The sequence below is a fragment of the Sinocyclocheilus grahami genome, unplaced genomic scaffold, assembly GCF_001515645.1.
Source record: "Sinocyclocheilus grahami isolate Dianchi unplaced genomic scaffold, SAMN03320097.WGS_v1.1 scaffold73.1, whole genome shotgun sequence".
NCBI classification, from domain to species: domain Eukaryota; kingdom Metazoa; phylum Chordata; class Actinopteri; order Cypriniformes; family Cyprinidae; genus Sinocyclocheilus; species Sinocyclocheilus grahami.
This window is the reverse complement of record NW_015505252.1, coordinates 799,020-817,469: the sequence shown is the minus strand read 5'-3', so window position 1 is coordinate 817,469 and position 18,450 is coordinate 799,020. Positions and strand designations below refer to the sequence as shown.

The window sequence follows — 18,450 nt, the reverse complement described above, 5'->3', positions numbered from 1 at the left end:
TTCATGCTTCCTTCTGCTGACCAGCTTTTTGAAGATGCTGATTTCATTTTCCAGTAGGATTTGGCACCTGCCTACACTGCCAAAAGCACCAAAAGTTGGTTAAATGACCATGGTGTTGGTGTGCTTGACTGGCCAGCAAACTCACCAGACCTGAACCCCATAGAGAATCTATGGGGTATTGTCAAGAGGAAAATTAGAAACAAGAGACCAAAAAATGCAGATGAGCTGAAGGCCACTGTCAAAGAAACCTGGGCTTCCATACCACCTCAGCAGTGCCACAAACTGATCACCTCCATGCCACGCCGAATTGAGGCAGTAATTAAAGCAAAAGGAGGCCCAACCAAGTATTGAGTACATGTACAGTAAATGAACATACTTTCCAGAAGGCCAACAATTCACTAAAAATGTTTTTTTTATTGGTCTTATGAAGTATTCTAATTTGTTGAGATAGTGAATTGGTGGGTTTTTGTTAAATATGAGCCAAAATCATCACAATTAAAAGAACCAAAGACTTAAACTACTTCAGTCTGTGTGAATAGAATTTATTTAATACACGAGTTTCACAATTTGAGTTGAATTACTGAAATAAAAGAACTTTTCCACGACATTCTAATTTATTGAGATGCACCTGTATATGCCTCTGGGACCTCTGAGCACCTGGAGAGGGTTAAATAAAAAAAGTTATCTTTAAAAACAAACCAGTAGGCTATTAAAGAAGAATCAAGAGAGCTAATAAATAATTGTGAAAAGCAACGGGAGTAACATGTATAAAAGCCTGAGCTATATGCTTATTGGACAGTGACTGATAACGTATGAGACTTATGATAAAGTATGAGAATGGAAGCTTGGAAAGAGGCCAATTCAGATGGTCAGCTGGCATCTCGGCTTTGTTGTCTGGTCCATTTATATTTTCTTCTGTTCTATTCCTAATCCTCTAGTAATAAAGGTGCCAAAGAGCTTGATAACAAGCTAGCCATGTGGTTTCACGTTATTAAATGTTGATTATGGAGTAAATTATCACTCAAGGGAAATTGTAGTGGCATAAATAGTCAACAGTAGAAATACACGGCAATCAGAAAGTCAGATGACAAAATGTTGAAAATAATGTAGAGTCAGCTAGTCGTTATTTTAAAAATAAACACTGACAGGGTGATACAAGCATCCAATGCAGATGGCACTTAATTATATTTTTTGGCTGTCGTTCAGAAATATTTGACAATTTACTTATCACAACCAAAGCTTATAATAACAAGTGTGATTTTAGTGCTTTTCTACATATTCTTTTCTTTCTCCACAGGTGATTTGGTGGTAAAGGCCTTGTGTAAGTTGCAGGATATGAAGCAGTCTTTGTCTGTGTTCGAGAAGTATCAAGGAATATATCTGCTTCTCGTTCATCCCAACGAACAGGTAATTCAGTCAAAAAGCCATATCTTGTTAGGCTGGTCCTCTTTTGGTAATCTTGTTCTTACTCCACCTTTCCACTCCAGGTGCGCCGCTGGGCAATCGATACAGCAAAGACCATGAAGAGTGTGGACAGGGACGCCTACTATGACCTTCAAGAGATTTTCTCCTGCATGTTTTATGTCATTGAGCTTGGAATGTCTTTGAACTTTCCAGATTTGGATCAAGAGTCTTATGCAGGGGGCGTCATACAAACGCTCCCCTCTCACCTCTATGACTCGCAAAACAAGAAGAACTACTGGCTAGGTCTGTTTATTAGTTTTCTCCAAATCCTCTTTATGATGCCCGTTCCTTTTGTTACTTCTACAATTTGAGATATTTTGGTTTCTCGCTCTAGCTGGACAGCAGTCATTCCTCTGCTCTTGACAAAGATCTCACCATCCTGCAGTTAACTTTTTTCCTGCCAGCATTTTTTCTGACAACCCAAAGTTTGCACTGTCCTATACCTCTTAATGGGTTTGACGTTTTATTTGCCATTTTTATTTTGATGCGTAATAGCACCCCTACGAGTGAAGAAGACAAAAAACAAAACATGGATTGCCATAAAATTCAGTCAATGGCAGGGAAAGTTAATATAGAAACTGGATCTTTGAAAGAAAGGAATGGGATTAGAAATTCAGGGGGCTAGGTGGATTGCTCTAGTGTCTACCTACTGTAAAATAAGTGTTGCACAGTGCCCTATTCGGGTGCATGTTAATCTGGAAACTTGTCGTATAGCACTTGAATATGTTGTGGTGTCAGTTTGACCTGGAATTGGCAACTGGTTCTCATTGTTCATCCCTTGGTGAGTGTGATGTCACTTTTTTAAAGTGAATCTCTTTTGTGCCCTACAGGTATCTGTATGTTACTAACGCAGCTCAGTGCGGAGGCAATGGACTCTCTGTTCATGGGACAGATTAACATACCGCTTTGCATACTCAACACAATGGATGGGTTGAAAAATGGTATGTAAATGGTAGTGGTCATGAGCTTTTCATGATGTGATGAGATGCAATAGATTAAAAGTGGTCCACTTATGTTTTTCAGAGGATAACCCAGCTTCTGACCCATTCTGGCCAGCCCTCCACTGTTTTATGGTAATTCTGGACCGACTTGGTTCTAAGATCTGGGGTCAGGTTGACCCTAATACAGCATTCCAGACAATCACCGGAGCAGCCAGCTATGTTGCGGAAATTAGAAGCATCCGGCAAAAAACCATGGGGTAAAAAAATCTTGAATTTATTGAAAAGATTTGATGGCATGCTGAATTGTAGACATTGCATAGAACAAATGCAGTAATTCAAAAATGCAGCCATGTAGTACACGCATTGCACTGCTTCTCATTATGGATCTGCCGTAAACGTGACTCATCAAAAGGCTATCACAACTTATTTTCAAATGCAGTGAGGTACTTCGTTATTCTACTATTATAGTCATGTGTTTAACTGTGTGCTCATGTGATGAGGTGCCATTAAGAGAAAACATGTGGTGATCTTGTGCTGACGTGATAAACTGAGGCCTCTTTTGTTCTGTCATCTTGTGAGAACATATAGGTTGGGGCAAAAAGTGGATAAACAATAGTGTCATATATGCAGTGTATTGACTTGGCCTTGTAAACCTGTATAAAAGGGCATGTGAAATATTATCTTTCTGATAATAAAATCCATCTCTGGCATTAAAACTCCAAGACATTGGGAGGGATTTTTCACAGGGTCGGCAGAAGCCACGACAGCTGCAATTTTAAACACATAATTAAAATGTAGCACTATTCCCACAGATCCTTAATTAAAAACAAACCAAAAAAAGACTTAAAGTGTAATGATTCCATTTCAAATGCATTGCTCCTGCATATAAAAAATTACATCTATACTAGCTGCAAAATGCAGCACCTTAACAGTGAAGATCAGCACATACCTTCAAAAACAGTTCTTTTTAATTTCTGATTCAGTGAACCTGCCCATTATTTGACAAGGCAAATGGTTCAAGTGGTGCCATTTGGACCATAAATGGCTGCTGTGAAATGCCATGTTTGGTGGAACTTTTGTTGGCAGAAAGTGCTTAGTAATGTAGGGTTTTGTGAGAAGTTATTTAATAAATTTTTTTTTATGCACAGCGGGATGGTTAAAGTGGAACCTGAATATGATGACAATATGGTGACCTGCAGTCAGATGGTGTATGACTGTTATGCCTCAGAAAAACCAAACCAAGTAAGATTTCTGTTTTGACACCGCATTCTCTTTATGCAACAAACATTTCCTGCACTCTTTGTTAGGAAAAAGCTGAATACTGTTTTTCCTTCTGTTCATCGTGTAGGCATCTGGTTCGTCATCCAACAGTGGTGTTTCCAGCAACTATGTGATCTATGAGGATATGCAGTCCCTGATCACCGTGCTTGATTCTGAAATGGGCCAGAGCATGCGTGTATACGGAAGCACTTTTCTGTGGTTCATTCCATTTGTCCGTTCCATAATGGAACTTCCAGAGCTCAACGCTTCCTATATTAGTGAAGTCATCCACTATCTTTGTGATAAGATACGAGAAAATCGCCACATGCTAACCGGACAGACGAGTGTGTGCGATAAAGTGACCGAGTTCTTCACTCGTATCCTTATTCAAACTGTTAAGCTACACTCTACTGAAGGACGAATGGGAATACTTTCTCGCTGTGCCCACAAGTGGGTGGGAGAGATTGTCTTGTGCATCATCCAATCAGATGAAACTCATGGACCACCAGAGAGGATGGGTGGGATTCACGGAGTCAGTTCAACCTCATACAACCTTGGGATAGTTGGAAGACTGCCTGCATCTGGACGAGGCAATGGTGCCATAATTGCTGACTGCATGAAACTGATTCGACTGCTGCTAAAAGAAGGGATAAGGAGATCTGTCCCAAGCGCGACCCACTTTTTGAATTTGCTTAGCAAGCAGTTGCGTGGAGTTACAAACAAACGATGGAATCTAACACGTTCTGAATCTAATGAGCTTCAGAAGTGTTTGTTAAGAGTTGTCCGGTCAATGCCAGAAAGACCTGCTTCTCCACTCTCTGTTTTTCCACCACCATGTGCACCATCAGTGGAGGCAGCTACAAATACTGTTATTTCCAGAAATTCAGTGCCAACCCTAAATCAGAAACAACATGAGGACCAGGAGGCAGGTCCGAGCAGAGCAGGAGATGAATCTGGTTTTATCAAAGACGAGTCAATTTGGAATTATAGAAATTGGAACTTGGATGAGGATTTGTGCAGCGGTCTTGAGGATATCATAAAGGCTAAGAAGGAAACACTTGACCCAGTGTCAATTTCACAGCTGAGTCCAGTTGTTCAGTTGGAACGCATTAAACCAGATCTGGGAAGAGTGCAGGAAAATCAATCCAGATTAAATGATAACCAGAATTTGTCAAAGATCAAAGCCATTGCCAAACAAAAGCCTAGTGAGTCCTTAAAATCAGCTAAAGAGGAATGTGGTTTTGGAGCTGTTGAGGAGGAGGAGGATGACGATGAACCCCTTGATATTAAACTGGTTCGTCTGACAAAATCTATCCTCAAAGTTGAATCTAGCGACTCCGAAGTTGACAGTAGGGCTGTTGGAAAAACTTGTAACCGGTCCATGGGCACCTCAAAGGAAAATGTGGAGTCCAGTACCATTGTTATCTCTGATGATGATTCTGATAATGATGAAAGGCCAAATGACATCCTGAGGTCTCCAGAAGTTTGTGTCTTGTCTGAGAGTCCCGGTCGTGATTATGATGATCTCAGTGAATCACAGGTCTTTGAGTTTGAGACCCAGCAATATGTGGCGTCTGCCTGGGATGATTCCGATTTTGATGCGTCAGACTTGACGAAGAAGCCCAAATCGGACCAACTACTCAAACCACAGGTGGATGAAGCTCCTCATGAAGCATCTCCATCAAGTTCAGAGACCGAACTAATTCCAGATGAAGACATTGAGAGGGCTTGTCAGCAAGCAGAAGATAAGATCAGAGAACAGCATCAGCCACAAGAGCCAGTGGATTCATGTGCATCGTCACTGTCCAAAGCATCCAGTACTGCAGAAAGCTGGGATACATTTGCCAAACCAAAACTGGTTAAAAGCACAAAAACAACTCCATCTGATAAGAAGCAGCCTAAAAAGCCATTGATAATTAATGCCCATGCTCAAAAAATCAGACGCCACCATTTGAAACGCAGCTCCACATCTCAGGACGTAGAGGAACCTTCCTCTTCAACTACTCCATCCTCATGTGGTATATCATCTTCCTCTCCATCCTGCAGCTCTGTTTCCTCACCTTATTTTTCTGCCCCCAGTTCAAGTGATACCCCTGCAATTGTTCCCCCAAAGAAGGTGCGTAAGGTTGCTGAGCCAGAATCAAAAGCAGAGCGTTTGGGATTAAAAAAGAAGGAAAGGAAAGCTTTTGAACTTTCTCAGCGCTCCCTGGATTGTGTTGCTAAACTGAGGTGTCATGGTCAGAAAGTGCAGGTGGAACCACAACAGAAGACAAGGCGAGTGCGTCAAGCCACTAAGACTTCTTCACAGAAACGCATCGTAAAAGGCAACAAGAAACTTCTGGGATCACAAGATATTCAGTTTTTCAAGCAAAGTCGTGAGAAGCATCAGAGGCCAGCAACAGGAGCCATCATGACATTAGCTCCCAAACCAACAAAGATCAATCAGCCAGGTGAAGTGCACTTACCGAAACTTACAGTTGCAAGCAGCGGGTCTGGTGATATCTTTCCCTGTCCTCAGCCAGATCCTGACCATCAGCGGGATAATGAAAAGGCTTCATCAGGAACCAATTCTACAGGTGATGGGGCTGGAAATAATAAGAGAATAGAATCCAAGTATTTCCAAGCCAGTGAGACTGCTGATGTCAACATGGAAAAAGAAAAACCTACTCAGGAGGATGATGAAGAATGGATGTTCCTCACTCAGATGGAACCCACCGACATGGAACTGTGCTCTCAAATGGAGCAGTTTGATGAAGAAAATGAGGAAGAACTCTTTCTTACCCAGAGAGATCCTATTGACATGGACATTGATACAGATAGTGAGTCAGATACCCCAGGGCCAAGCTTGACACCTAAACCTATTCAGACTCCTATTGGTGGAAATGATGATCATTTGTTCGTGAAGCCTGGCATGTCACCTATGTCTCAGAAAAAGACCAAACCTTCTACCACAAAAATATACACCCCCAGCTCCCGCAGTGCCTCGCTTGTCCTTGAAATGGAAAAAGAAGCCAAGCCTCCTCCTGCTGCGAATGTTGCGAAAGCGAAGATTCCCCGACTGCCTCCAGCAATGCCACCTCCAAAAACATTTCAACCTCTCCATCCTCCACAACTCCCAAAGCCACTTCCTTCACAACATGCTCCATATGCTCCCGAGTTGGTCACTAGTTCTAAAATAAGCTCCACCTCAGAGCCACCATCTTACAAGGTATACCAAAGACCTGAGGCTCCAGTTAACAAACCAGTACCCACGATGGATCAAAGCCCGATGTTTGACCTTTCAATCTTGACCCAAGCAATCCTTAAATGGGAATATAGGATGCTTGACAATTACAAAGCATTTGGGAGTCCACATGATCTGTGCCAACTACCGCTGAAGAAAGTGCCAGTTCAGTTTCCTAGCTACCTGGAGTACTTCAACACGTTTTACCCCCTGCTGCTAATTAATGCATTTGAAGAGGTGGGACTACATCTTATTTCTGTAATGCTTAAATACTTGGATGTAATTAGGACTGAATCTTATACAATTAAAGGGTAAGCTTTTCACCCAAAAATTTAAATTCTGTCATTAATTACTCACCCTCATGTTGTTCCAGGCTAGTAAGACATTCATTCATCTTCAGAACACAAATTAAGATATTTTTGATGAAATCCAAGAGCTTTCTGACCCTGCCTAGATAGCAACGCAACTGACATGTTCAAGGCCCAGAAAGGTTGTAAGGACATTGTTAAAATAGTCCATGTGCCATCAGTGGTTCAACCTTAATTTTATAAAGAATATGAGAATACTTTTATGTGCACAAAGAAAACAAAAATAATGACTTTATTAAAAAAAGAATTATCTTCCGTGTCGGTCTTCGATGTGCGTTCACGAGAGTACCACGACCCCTGCATGCGTGTTCTACGTCAGAGTGCTGTCTTCTGTGTCAGCAGCACCAGACCGCATGTGATACTCCCGTGAACGCACATTAGTCGCGTTTCCACTGTCGGGCCAAAAGCGGGTGTGCAGTGTCAGGGCCAGTCACGTTTCCACCATCACTTCCGGGGCTTGATCGTGCCTCGTTGGTGCTTCCTCTGGGCCAACAGCCAGGGTTTTTTAGCCCGACAAAAACCTTGAAGAAATCAAATGTCAGCTTCTCATTCTCTATCACAATCGTATATTTATTTATAACATATTTTATCTGTCATAAGTCTCGCCTTGAGACTTTAGCTTTGCGTATGTCATATATAATGATGCTTTTTGTTTGGTTGCTCCCTCTGCTACTCGGGTCGTATTTTTGATGGAAAAAATATATATGATGATGTATAAAATATGATGTATACTGTGACTACAAATAAACAGAAACCGATTCGACTGAATAAGTAGGATATGTGTCCTCTTTCTTTTGTAAAATAACGGTTCATACCGTTTTATTTCTGTGTGACTAATTTTCAATCCTGATAAATTAATTCATTATATGCTCAATGTATCACTTATCGTTAAACATAGATGCTTTTGGATTTAAATCTTTAACAAAGCATGCATTTTATCATGTTGGTTTTGTGATCGCGCTAGTTCCAGTGACTTATTTCTTATTAGTTTTATTATAGCTTCTATTTGTTGGTGAAATGATAGGGTAGCGTGATGTTGTTCCTGAGAGGCGTGTAAAGGGCGTGTTTTAGTGAAGCCAGCGGAGGTTCTGGCCCAACGGTGGAAACGCAGCGTGATTTTGAGCTCGGTGCTACAAGTCCGAGGCTATTAGCCCCGCCCAGCCCTTTTAAAACACTGGCTTGCACTGGCCCGACAGTGGAAAAGCGGCTATTAAAGACTGACACGGAAGAGAAGAAATTGTTGAATGAAGTTATTTTTTTCTTTGTGCACAAAGTACTCTCACAGCTTCATAAAATTAATGTTGAACCACTGATGTCATATGGACTATTTTAAAGATGTTCTTACGACCTTTCTGGGCCTTGAATATGTCTGTTGCGTTGCTGTCTATGCAGAGTCAGAAAGATCTAGAATTTCATCAAAAATATCTTAATTTGTGTTCCGAACGGTCTTGCAGGTTTGGAATGACATGAGGGTGAGTAATTAATGACAGAATTTCCATTTTTGGGTGAACTATCCCTTTAATTAGTTTTTGTCTTGCTTCTATTATTAATTTGACATTTAGTACCAGTGTTAATGTTAACCAATTACAATTTATACAGATGGCGAGTGAATGGCTCAAAGAGGGCAGAGTCAAGCTTAACCTAACAGTCCAGGGTATAGAATACAGCAATCGCACAGCTAGTGCCAGCTTCACAGGTAAGTCCAGCCATGTGTGGCAGTTAACCTTCTGATGTTCAGTAAAGTGAATTCTGATACAGTTAAAATCTTTAGCTGTTACAGTTGGGGAGTATCCTTTCAAACATAAACCATTTCATAAAGTTTTACTTTTCTTTTTTTTTGTAGCAAACATTTCTCAGGAAACTGATATAAAACAACTGTACCCAAAAGAAGATGACCTTGTGCTACTTTGGTTGCCTGACAACACTGGGTCATATGCCCACGATGAACCTAGTTTCCATGAACCACATCCTCATTTTGGCTATGTGTCTCGGTCCAGCGTTTCCAACAGAGGTCCGGTTGTGCTTGTTGTGCTGTCATTAATAAGAATTGTGTACATTTATGTCCTCCGTCTCATTACTCTGTCCATCCTCAGGTTCCAGGCCAATTCTAAACTTGACGATTCAGACACGTAGTAATATATCTTCGGGAAATTCCCAACCTGTGCTCTGTGAAGTTATTGGATCATTGATCAGCATATTCCGGGAGTTCCGTGCGCTGTGTTTGCTGCGGAATGGACCAATGTTGCGTCCTCTTCTTGCTCCACATGTGTCTTATTTCACGCACACTCTGGATAGCCCACCGGACCTGGATTCACCAGTGAGTTTGGGTTTATCTGAAGCAGTGGTTCCTAATCCTGGTCCTAGGGACTTACAGCATTGCACATTTTAGGGCCTTTCGCACCGCAGGAACCTTTTTATAGTACCAGAACTAATTGTGGAACTACCCACTTTTGGGCGTTTTCGCACCACCGGAACTGGGTGCGATATTAGTACCGGACTGCCTTTTTCAAGAACCAAATTAGCTCCTACTCCGGAGCAGGGTCTAACCAGCACAACTGGTACTAATCGTGACATAAGTAGACATTGATTGGCCAAACGCGTATGAAGACGCCCTCACCCACCATGATTTAAATGATTTTACATGATTGGTGTGAACATACTGTAAACATTGTCAACTTATTTCGCAAGTATGGAGAACAGCGATAGATGGACGGACGCTGAAGTGCAGGCACTTGTAGCAAATGTAGCACTGCCAGTTGTCGTTAGAGATTCTTAGTCCTCCTTTCCGTTCTTTCGATCGCTTTACGTATATGTCGACATTCCATGTCTATTATTGTGAAACCCGCGAGACAGAGAGTTCCAGGAAATGTAACTGGGCTTGTCAGATAAGGGGTGCAAACCAAATATGCAGTGCATTTTCCAAATTCACCTACTTGTAGTATATGTTTTGGGACAAAATACAATCCTAGACAACTATTCTTGTTCATGTTTGAGCTAGAGGACCTTTTGTGGGATGAATGTGTCAGTCCAATAAGTGAACCTGATTTTAATCCCACGTTATTATTTTGCCCCTTTCTTTCCTGTACTCTCTTTCCCTTTTTTTCCTTCACTCTTTTGCTTGTTCTTTCTCTTGCCCTTCCTTCCTTCGCATTCCAGGAGTTCAACAGGGACCAAGCAAGAGCAATAGCTTGCGGTCTTGCTATGATAAACAGAACACAGAAGACCCCAAAATTTCTCCTTATCCATGGTCCTCCAGGAACCGGGAAAAGTAAAGCAATTGGTGGCCTGTTGTACAAACTACTATCTTCGGTATTTTTTTTTTGTCTGAATGTATCTTTATTCCTGCCTACTGTGCATGCTCTCAAGGACACCTTAATCAGCAACTGCAGCTGAGTGTGTTTTGTGTGTGGTTATCTGGTCAGGATACTAACAGGGCTGCTCCTTCGGGGAACCTTCACTCCAAGTCTCGACGGACACGAGTTCTTCTCTGTGCTCCCTCTAACGCTGCCATCGACAGTCTGATGAAGAAAGTAATTTTGATCTTTAAAGAGAAATGCCAAAACATCAACGCACCTCAAGGTACACATTGACAACTAAAAAAAGCATGCATGCCATATACTGTCACATTAAAGCATGTCTCGCAACACTTTTGTGTACAGGTAACTGCGGTGACATAAACCTGGTACGATTGGGAAGTGAAAGGACCATCTCGAAGTCATTAAAACCTTTCAGCCTCGACCACCAGACTAAAGCTAGAGCACGTGAGGGAGAAATTCATGCATTTACAATTCACGAGTTAATGTATGTGCATGTGGTTTTAATGTATAAGGTGTTTGTGTGTAGAGCGAGCTCAGCAAACTGCAGAAGCTGACATACACAGGCGGAAAGAGCAACTGGAACAAATTGTTGAAAATCTCTCCCAGCGATGTGCAAAAACCAATAAGGATTCTTTTGAGGTAATGCATCTTCCACACAAGTTTCTAAAAGACAGAATATAGATATCACATTTAGTTTTGTTGTAATGCTGTGTCGAATTAACTTAATGTGTTGGTTGACAGTTCAAGACGTTGATGGAGCAGAAGAAGCAGCTTCTGAAAGAGAGAGAAGGACTGAGTCGGCAGATTAAAGCGGTAAACGGTCACATTTGTTCACATTCAGGTTTCACAATAATAATATGTTCATTTATATAGCGCCTTTCCCAAGCTCAAGGACACTGTACAAAACTGTCAATTCACATAATCATAAACAGTCATTTCACAATCAATTAATCAAATTAAGTGGACAGTGGACATTTGCCCAGCCCAGGGATAGACATGATTGCAGTTGCATATCATGGTACAATTATGTACTGGAAACAGATATACATAACATAGTATAAGTAATAACAGAAAAAGGATAATGTCAATAAGTAACAAACAAAGAATAGTAAATGCAACAAAAAATACACAGAACGAAAATACTATTATAGAGAGAATTATAGCTGGTAGTATAGGATGAGGAGAGTGTCTAAAGAACATGTTATGACTGATAGTATTGGGTAAACAAGTAGGTTTTGAGTTGTGATTTAAATACAGAGCGTGAGGTTAATGTCCTTAGTGCCAGTGGTATAGAGTTCCATAGTTTACTATGACCATAGTAAACGAACAATACTTATAATACTCCCACAAACAAACGTACCTCTTGTCTCTTTCTTAGTGTCGCAGCAGGCGACAGGAGAGTCAAGCTCTTGTGCTGCAAAACGCTCATGTGATCTGCTGCACGCTCAGCACCAGTGGAAGTATTGTCCTCGAGAATGCCTTCCGTCGTCTCGGACATGAACCATTTAGCTGCGTCATCATTGATGAGGTACCAAAATCTCTTCTAGTTTGTCATTCCGTGAAATGTGTTTTTATTTGGTTGAATACAAAAGTAGTACAATTACAATTGCACTTACCATCATTTATCGATGAATTGAATCTCTTATTACTGCTAGTGCGAAAGACAACACGATGAAAGAAAACTACTTAATGTTTATATTATCATTATTATAAACGCACTAATACTCCCAACAACCATATTTCAAAGCCGCTTTGTTTGTCTCTGCACTTTTGTAGGCTAGTCAGGCTAAAGAAACTGAGACTCTGATCCCCATGCTGTACCGAAGTGCTGCTGTAATCCTTGTCGGTGATCCCAACCAGCTTCCACCAACAGTTGTCTCTCAGGTAGTAACCCACCATATTAGTCATAGAGTATTTGTATTACATCCAAATCTAAACACATAAATGGTTAGGATTTTCTGTGTCTTTTTAGATTTGTGTTGTAAATTATGGCATTAACCCTTATGTGTCTCGGTCATTTAATGTTTTTATTTTTTCCCCCCTGAAAATGCTAGTTAATGGACAAAATTACTACCGTTATACTCACACATGGTATAACAAATTCTTAAAAAAAAAATTTTTTTTGTAAATAATGGATTCAATCTTTTGATTTGCTTGTTTTCTTTCAATTAGAACAGGTTTTGTATTTCGTTTTGGAACTGATTGGTCGTAGGCCTCATTGATCTGAGCTTATACACCTGTTTTTGAGTGAACATTGCAAAAAAAATCCAATAACTTTTATTTTTTATTTGAATTTTTTTTTTAATGTTCACTCAAAAACTAATGTGCATAAGCTTAGATAATTGAGACCTATGATCTATCTCTGCACCGGCTTTGTATTAAGTTGATGAAATGTTTTCATCTAGTATTTGGTAATAATAGAGCATAATGAGGGATTTATAAGCCCCTTTTAATTTTTTATTTTTTTTTGTAGGCCAGTCATTTTGACACGCCACACACCAAATTAGTTAAAGGGGTTTTCAGAACAGCATAAGGGTTATAAGTAAGTAACAAAAAAATGTATCATTCGTTTTGTGCATGATTTGAATTTATTTTGTGTGTGTGTGTTTTAACAGAAAGCAAAGGAGTTTGGCTACGACCAGTCTCTTATGGCACGGTTATGCAAAAGCCTTTATCAGTCAAACCCGCGACTCTCTCCAATCCTCCTGCTCAGCGTGCAGTACCGCATGCACCCGGACATCTGTGAATTCCCCTCCAAGTACATCTACAACAGCGCTCTTAAGGATGACTGGTACGCACCCAGCTCCTTGTTAGTTTGGAACGTTTCCACTTGTGGCATGAGTAGAGAGGGAGAGAGAAGACCGTGTTCTGCAATCAGACTCTTCATGTTTATGATGTGTAGGCAGGGGCAGTGCAGGCAGTATGATCAGGAGCAGACACCTATAACGGAGTCTGAATTAAGACTCCTCAGGTCACTGAGAGGACCGTGCTTGTGGTGAGTGCTCAACAACATAGTGAGCTGCTAACTGCAAACTAAACCATGGTCTGCAGATCTCAAGAAACATGTTCCACTGACACTGATTGACTCCCACTTTGCTGTGAAGGTCTATTCATACCGAGAATAAATTGAAAATGCAACATAAATCGCAGATGAAAGGTGCATTCATCGAGCCATGCGAAAAACCGCTTAAATTATTCATGTGCTTTATGAAAGGTGAAGTGTGCTTTTGCAGACTTGCTGGGCATCTCTGACATTTTTGATGCAGTTTCAGTCACAATCCAACTGTGATATTGTTATGCAACCTGTAAAGTAGTTGGCGGAACCCAGTGATGGTGAGATTTATATGAATATTCAGTTAATGGTATATATGACAATAATAGAAGTGTATTTTAAAGAAGGTATTTTATCTTGTTTTGCAGCAGAATTATCGTAAACTATAAAGAAAAAGAAAAACTTGTATCGTGAAATAAAATAAATTGGCTAGTTTCCATGGGAACTTTTCTTTTCATTCAGTTTAATTCTAAAATAAGTACTAATTGACTCCCACTTTGCTGTGAAGGTCTATTCATACCGAGAATAAATTGAAAATGCTACATAAATCGCAGATGAAAGGTGCATTCACCGAGCCATGCGAAAAACCGCTTAAATTATTCATGTGCTTTATGAAAGGTGAAGTGTGCTTTTGCAGACTTGCTGGGCATCTCTGGCATTTTTGATGCAGTTTCAGTCACAATCCAACTGTGATATTGTTATGCAACCTGTAAAGTAGTTGGCGGAACCCAGTGATGGTGAGATTTATATGAATATTCAGTTAATGGTATATATGACAATAATAGAAGTGTATTTTAAAGAAGGTATTTTATCTTGTTTTGCAGCAGAATTATCGTAAACTATAAAGAAAAAGAAAAAGAAAAACTTGTATCGTGAAATAAAATAAATTGGCTAGTTTCCATGGGAACTTTTCTTTTCATTTAGTTTAATTCTAAAATAAGTACTAAAATAATTTAAATTAAAACTGAAATGGGGAAAAAATTTATATAAAAATTTAATCTCAAATAAAAAATAACAAAAATGAAAATTGAAGTTATAAAGATCGAATCGAATTAAATTTTAACAAAAACTAAAATGGCATAAAAATGATACTAAACTAGCACTGGTTAGTTGAAAAGATGGAGCAAATACTCTCTCTTGGTGTGACTAGGCCTTGAAATTTAACACTGCATTCTGTGAAATAGCTTCATGGTAATGCTGCTTGAGTTTTTTTTTTTTTATGTTTTGTCTGTGACTTCCGTGTTAATCTTGTTCTAACAGTCACAAAAGCACAATTTAGTTGTGCAAAAAAATTCTCCATGCCATTTATCGGGAAAAATGTATATATTTAAATATTTTTAAATATTAAAATTTTTTCAGAGTATTTTTAGCTGGTAATTCATCTGGATTGTGTGGCAATATTTTATCTTGTTTTGCAGCAGAATTATCGTAAACTATAAAGAAAAAGAAAAAGAAAAACTTGTATCGTGAAATAAAATAAATTGGCTAGTTTCCATGGGAACTTTTCTTTTCATTTAGTTTAATTCTAAAATAAGTACTAAAATAATTTAAATTAAAACTGAAATGGGGAAAAAATTTATATAAAAAATAACAAAAATGAAAATTGAAGTTATAAAGATCAAATCGAATTAAATTTTAACAAAACTAAAATGGCATAAAAATGATACTAAACTAGCACTGGTTAGTTGAAAAGATGGAGCAAATACTCTCTCTTGGTGTGACTAGGCCTTGAAATTTAACACTGCATTCTGTGAAATAGCTTCATGCTAATGCTGCTTGAGTTTTTTTTTTTTTATGTTTTGTCTGTGACTTCCGTGTTAATCTTGTTCTAACAGTCACAAAAGCACAATTTAGTTGTGCAAAAAAATTCTCCATGCCATTTATCGGGAAAAATGTATATATTTAAATATTTTTAAATATTAAAATTTTTTCAGAGTATTTTTAGCTGGTAATTCATCTGGATTGTGTGGCAAACAAATCTAAAATTTGCACCCAAGGTCATCAAGTATAAATATGGACTTCTTATTTGTGTCCTTTTGTCCCTCAGTGAGACCGCTCAGAAACGCTGTTCCCTCAGCTGGCCCTTCAAGCCCTACAAAGTGTTCGACGTGACGGATGGGATAGAGAAGAAGGAGAGAGAGTAAGAAATGGAGGAATATGGGTGGGAAGGTGGACTTAACTTTTTTTTACTACATGTGTCTGAACAGTTAATTTATTGTGTTTCTCCGCTGGTCAGTTCATTTTCCAATCACAAAGAAGTCAAGCTGGTCTTGCTGCTGTTGAAGCTGCTGGGCGAGAAGCAGTCAGTGCGAGTGGGCGTCATCACACCCTACAATGCTCAGAAACGACGCATACTGGATGCCGTCAGGGGTTCAGGCATCAACAACAAGCAACTTCAGTGAGTGTTCAGTGTGCAACTTCACTTAAGCTTTTCATAATCGTTCATCAAAATGAAACTTCTAAAAACAACTTTATTGCAGATTGCCACAAGAAATAATTAGAAATGAACTTTTGTATCTATGGTTCTATTTTTGAACCAATTTTTTTAAATAATCTTATAACTACCTGTCAAACATTGAGTTTTTTTTTTTTTTTTAAAGAAGTCCTTGTGAAGTCTGCATTTGTTTGATAAAGTTGTCACGCAATTTGTCAGCAGCCATTAATCTGGTCTTCAATGTCACATCAGCATTTTTACAAAAATATGAAATTTAATATTAAAACAAAATATCAACATTTTATTATCTTTGCAACGTTTATAGTAATAAGAACTATTATTGATAAATGAGCAACAAATCAGCCTATTAGAATGATTTTGAAGGATGATGTGATGCTGAAAATGCAGCTTTGCATTACAGGAATAAATTACATTTTACAATTTATTCACATAGAAAATAGTTCTTTTAAATTGTAGTATTATTGCACGATATTATTGTCTTACTGTATTTTTCATCAAATAAATGCAACCTTGGTGAACATAATAGACTTCTTTAGAAAAGGGAAAAAAAAACATTACAAAATCATAATATTCCAAACCTTTTTGACCGGTAGTGCGTGTAAACTTTATGTACAGTTGAATAACGTGTAATTGTGTTTTAGGGTTGAAGTCGATACAGTCGATGGCTTTCAGGGCAGAGAAATGGACTGCATCATTGTGTCTTGTGTGAGAGCCAGCAGTGAAATGGGCTCCATTGGGTAAGTGTACATAGCCTATATATCAATCAACTAGACTGTTCAAGTTTCTGGTTCAAATATTGCATTGCTTCTTACTTTTTAAGGTTTGTTGGAAATCGGCAGAGAATGAATGTGACCATCACCAGAGCCAGATTTAGTCTCTTTATACTGGGACATATACGCACACTCAGGGTAACATATACATTTGTTTGTCTCGACCCACCGCAAGAGGTGCTGTTGTGTATTTCTAAGCGCTTTTAATGATGTTTTAATAATGCATTTCTGCAGGAACAAAGTGATTGGGGAGCATTGATTGAGGATGCTTGGATACGTAAAACTATCATCAAAACAATGCAAAACGATTTTGAAAGGGACGCCCAGCAGATTCTTAAACAAGAACGAGAGCCGCCGACCCGCAGTCTCTCTTATCCCCCAGTCGGGAAACCAAGCCCTGTGGCCTCACCTGTTACACATGCACCTGTGGAAACGGACCCCGCCCCTGCGCCCCACCCTCAACGTGACACGAGCAACGTGCCTATGCCACGGCTAATACCCTTGGAATGCCCTAATAACCCACAGATGAGCGACAGGCCCACAGACCCACGGTTTGCAGAGCGCCGGCCAATCAGAGAACAGAGACCGGACAGAGATGGGCGGGGCTTACCAGAGTCCCGCCACTCAACAAACAGATCTAATTCATATGAAGCCGACTCTAGAAGTCCTGGCCAGTCTTCCAGATACTCTTCAAAACACCGCAGTTCTTCACCGTCAAGACGACACAGGAGATAAATGAATTATCCCTGTTTTTATGTCATTAAAGCTTCACAGCAATGCATTCAGGGAGAGATTTTTCTTCATGTCCTCTTCTCCATGTTTTGAGAACACACAATGTACAAGGGTCGTCGTTAAACGTCTCTTTCTCAGGCATTGGCTTAACAATTATCTTGACAAATTAGTTTGATGGCAGGGCTTACTGCTTACCTAATCTCTTTCTAAGCATATTTTGCTTCTAAATGAACAATAAAGAACTATTTTATGCATGAAGAGGGATGTTTTGTTCTGTACAACAGGCTTTGGGTTTTTGGACCTTGTGCTTGTCTCCAAAAAATATATATTAATGCAATAACTGCACTTTCTAAAGCAGTCGGACTTGCTCAAAAATAAAAAAATGTTGGTGTTTGAGGCTGTATAGTTTCACTTATTTGAATGTCACATTGATTTAAAGATTTTTGCAGGGATGGATTCAGTGTGTAAATGTGTTGTGCATGAATGCAGTGCCGTTTGTGTTTCACTGGTTGTTTTATACTGACTTTTGACATACTGAATTATTTTTGATTGAGCCGACTGTTAGAATTGTTTTTTCTTTTTTCGGTTAACTTTGATTATAGTCACTATTATTCTGGAGGAGGTGTTAAAGAAGGCCAAGAACAGAACCAGAGTTATTGCTTAACATTTTAATTTCAAATATAAAATGTCATGTTGTGAATGAGAGTTAAGTTTGAAATTGTACAGTTGAAGTATACAAGCTGTAGACTGAGAGATCGACCCGCTACTGTGGCTTTTTCACTTGAGTTTTATCTTTTGTGTGACCAGTTTTACAAAAGTGTATGAAGAGGACTTTGTTTTGTACAGTTGCACTTTTTGTAGACAGGAA

The 18,450-nt window shown here is 39.3% G+C and overlaps 1 protein-coding gene across 2 annotated transcripts in view; it reads left to right on the top strand.

The window, feature by feature from the left end:
* The window catches only part of setx (senataxin), a 37,188-nt gene extending 18,967 nt beyond the window's left edge, over positions 1–18,221 (top strand). The window contains exons 4-26 of one of the 2 annotated variants that reach the window (XM_016272757.1): positions 1,298–1,407; positions 1,488–1,707; positions 2,295–2,405; positions 2,488–2,662; positions 3,554–3,647; positions 3,754–7,125; positions 8,856–8,952; positions 9,100–9,267; positions 9,350–9,573; positions 10,413–10,565; positions 10,679–10,835; positions 10,916–11,017; positions 11,100–11,212; positions 11,315–11,386; positions 11,952–12,101; positions 12,350–12,457; positions 13,189–13,364; positions 13,476–13,568; positions 15,673–15,765; positions 15,862–16,023; positions 16,722–16,817; positions 16,901–16,988; positions 17,085–18,221. In XM_016272757.1, the coding sequence (XP_016128243.1) occupies positions 1,298–1,407; positions 1,488–1,707; positions 2,295–2,405; positions 2,488–2,662; positions 3,554–3,647; positions 3,754–7,125; positions 8,856–8,952; positions 9,100–9,267; positions 9,350–9,573; positions 10,413–10,565; positions 10,679–10,835; positions 10,916–11,017; positions 11,100–11,212; positions 11,315–11,386; positions 11,952–12,101; positions 12,350–12,457; positions 13,189–13,364; positions 13,476–13,568; positions 15,673–15,765; positions 15,862–16,023; positions 16,722–16,817; positions 16,901–16,988; positions 17,085–17,585 (6,635 nt within the window). In that variant the 3' untranslated portion in view covers positions 17,586–18,221. The remainder of the gene's footprint in view (positions 1–1,297; positions 1,408–1,487; positions 1,708–2,294; positions 2,406–2,487; positions 2,663–3,553; positions 3,648–3,753; positions 7,126–8,855; positions 8,953–9,099; positions 9,268–9,349; positions 9,574–10,412; positions 10,566–10,678; positions 10,836–10,915; positions 11,018–11,099; positions 11,213–11,314; positions 11,387–11,951; positions 12,102–12,349; positions 12,458–13,188; positions 13,365–13,475; positions 13,569–15,672; positions 15,766–15,861; positions 16,024–16,721; positions 16,818–16,900; positions 16,989–17,084) is intronic. The other variant, XM_016272758.1, reaches the window with a different exon arrangement.
* The last annotated feature ends 229 nt before the right edge of the window (positions 18,222–18,450 follow it).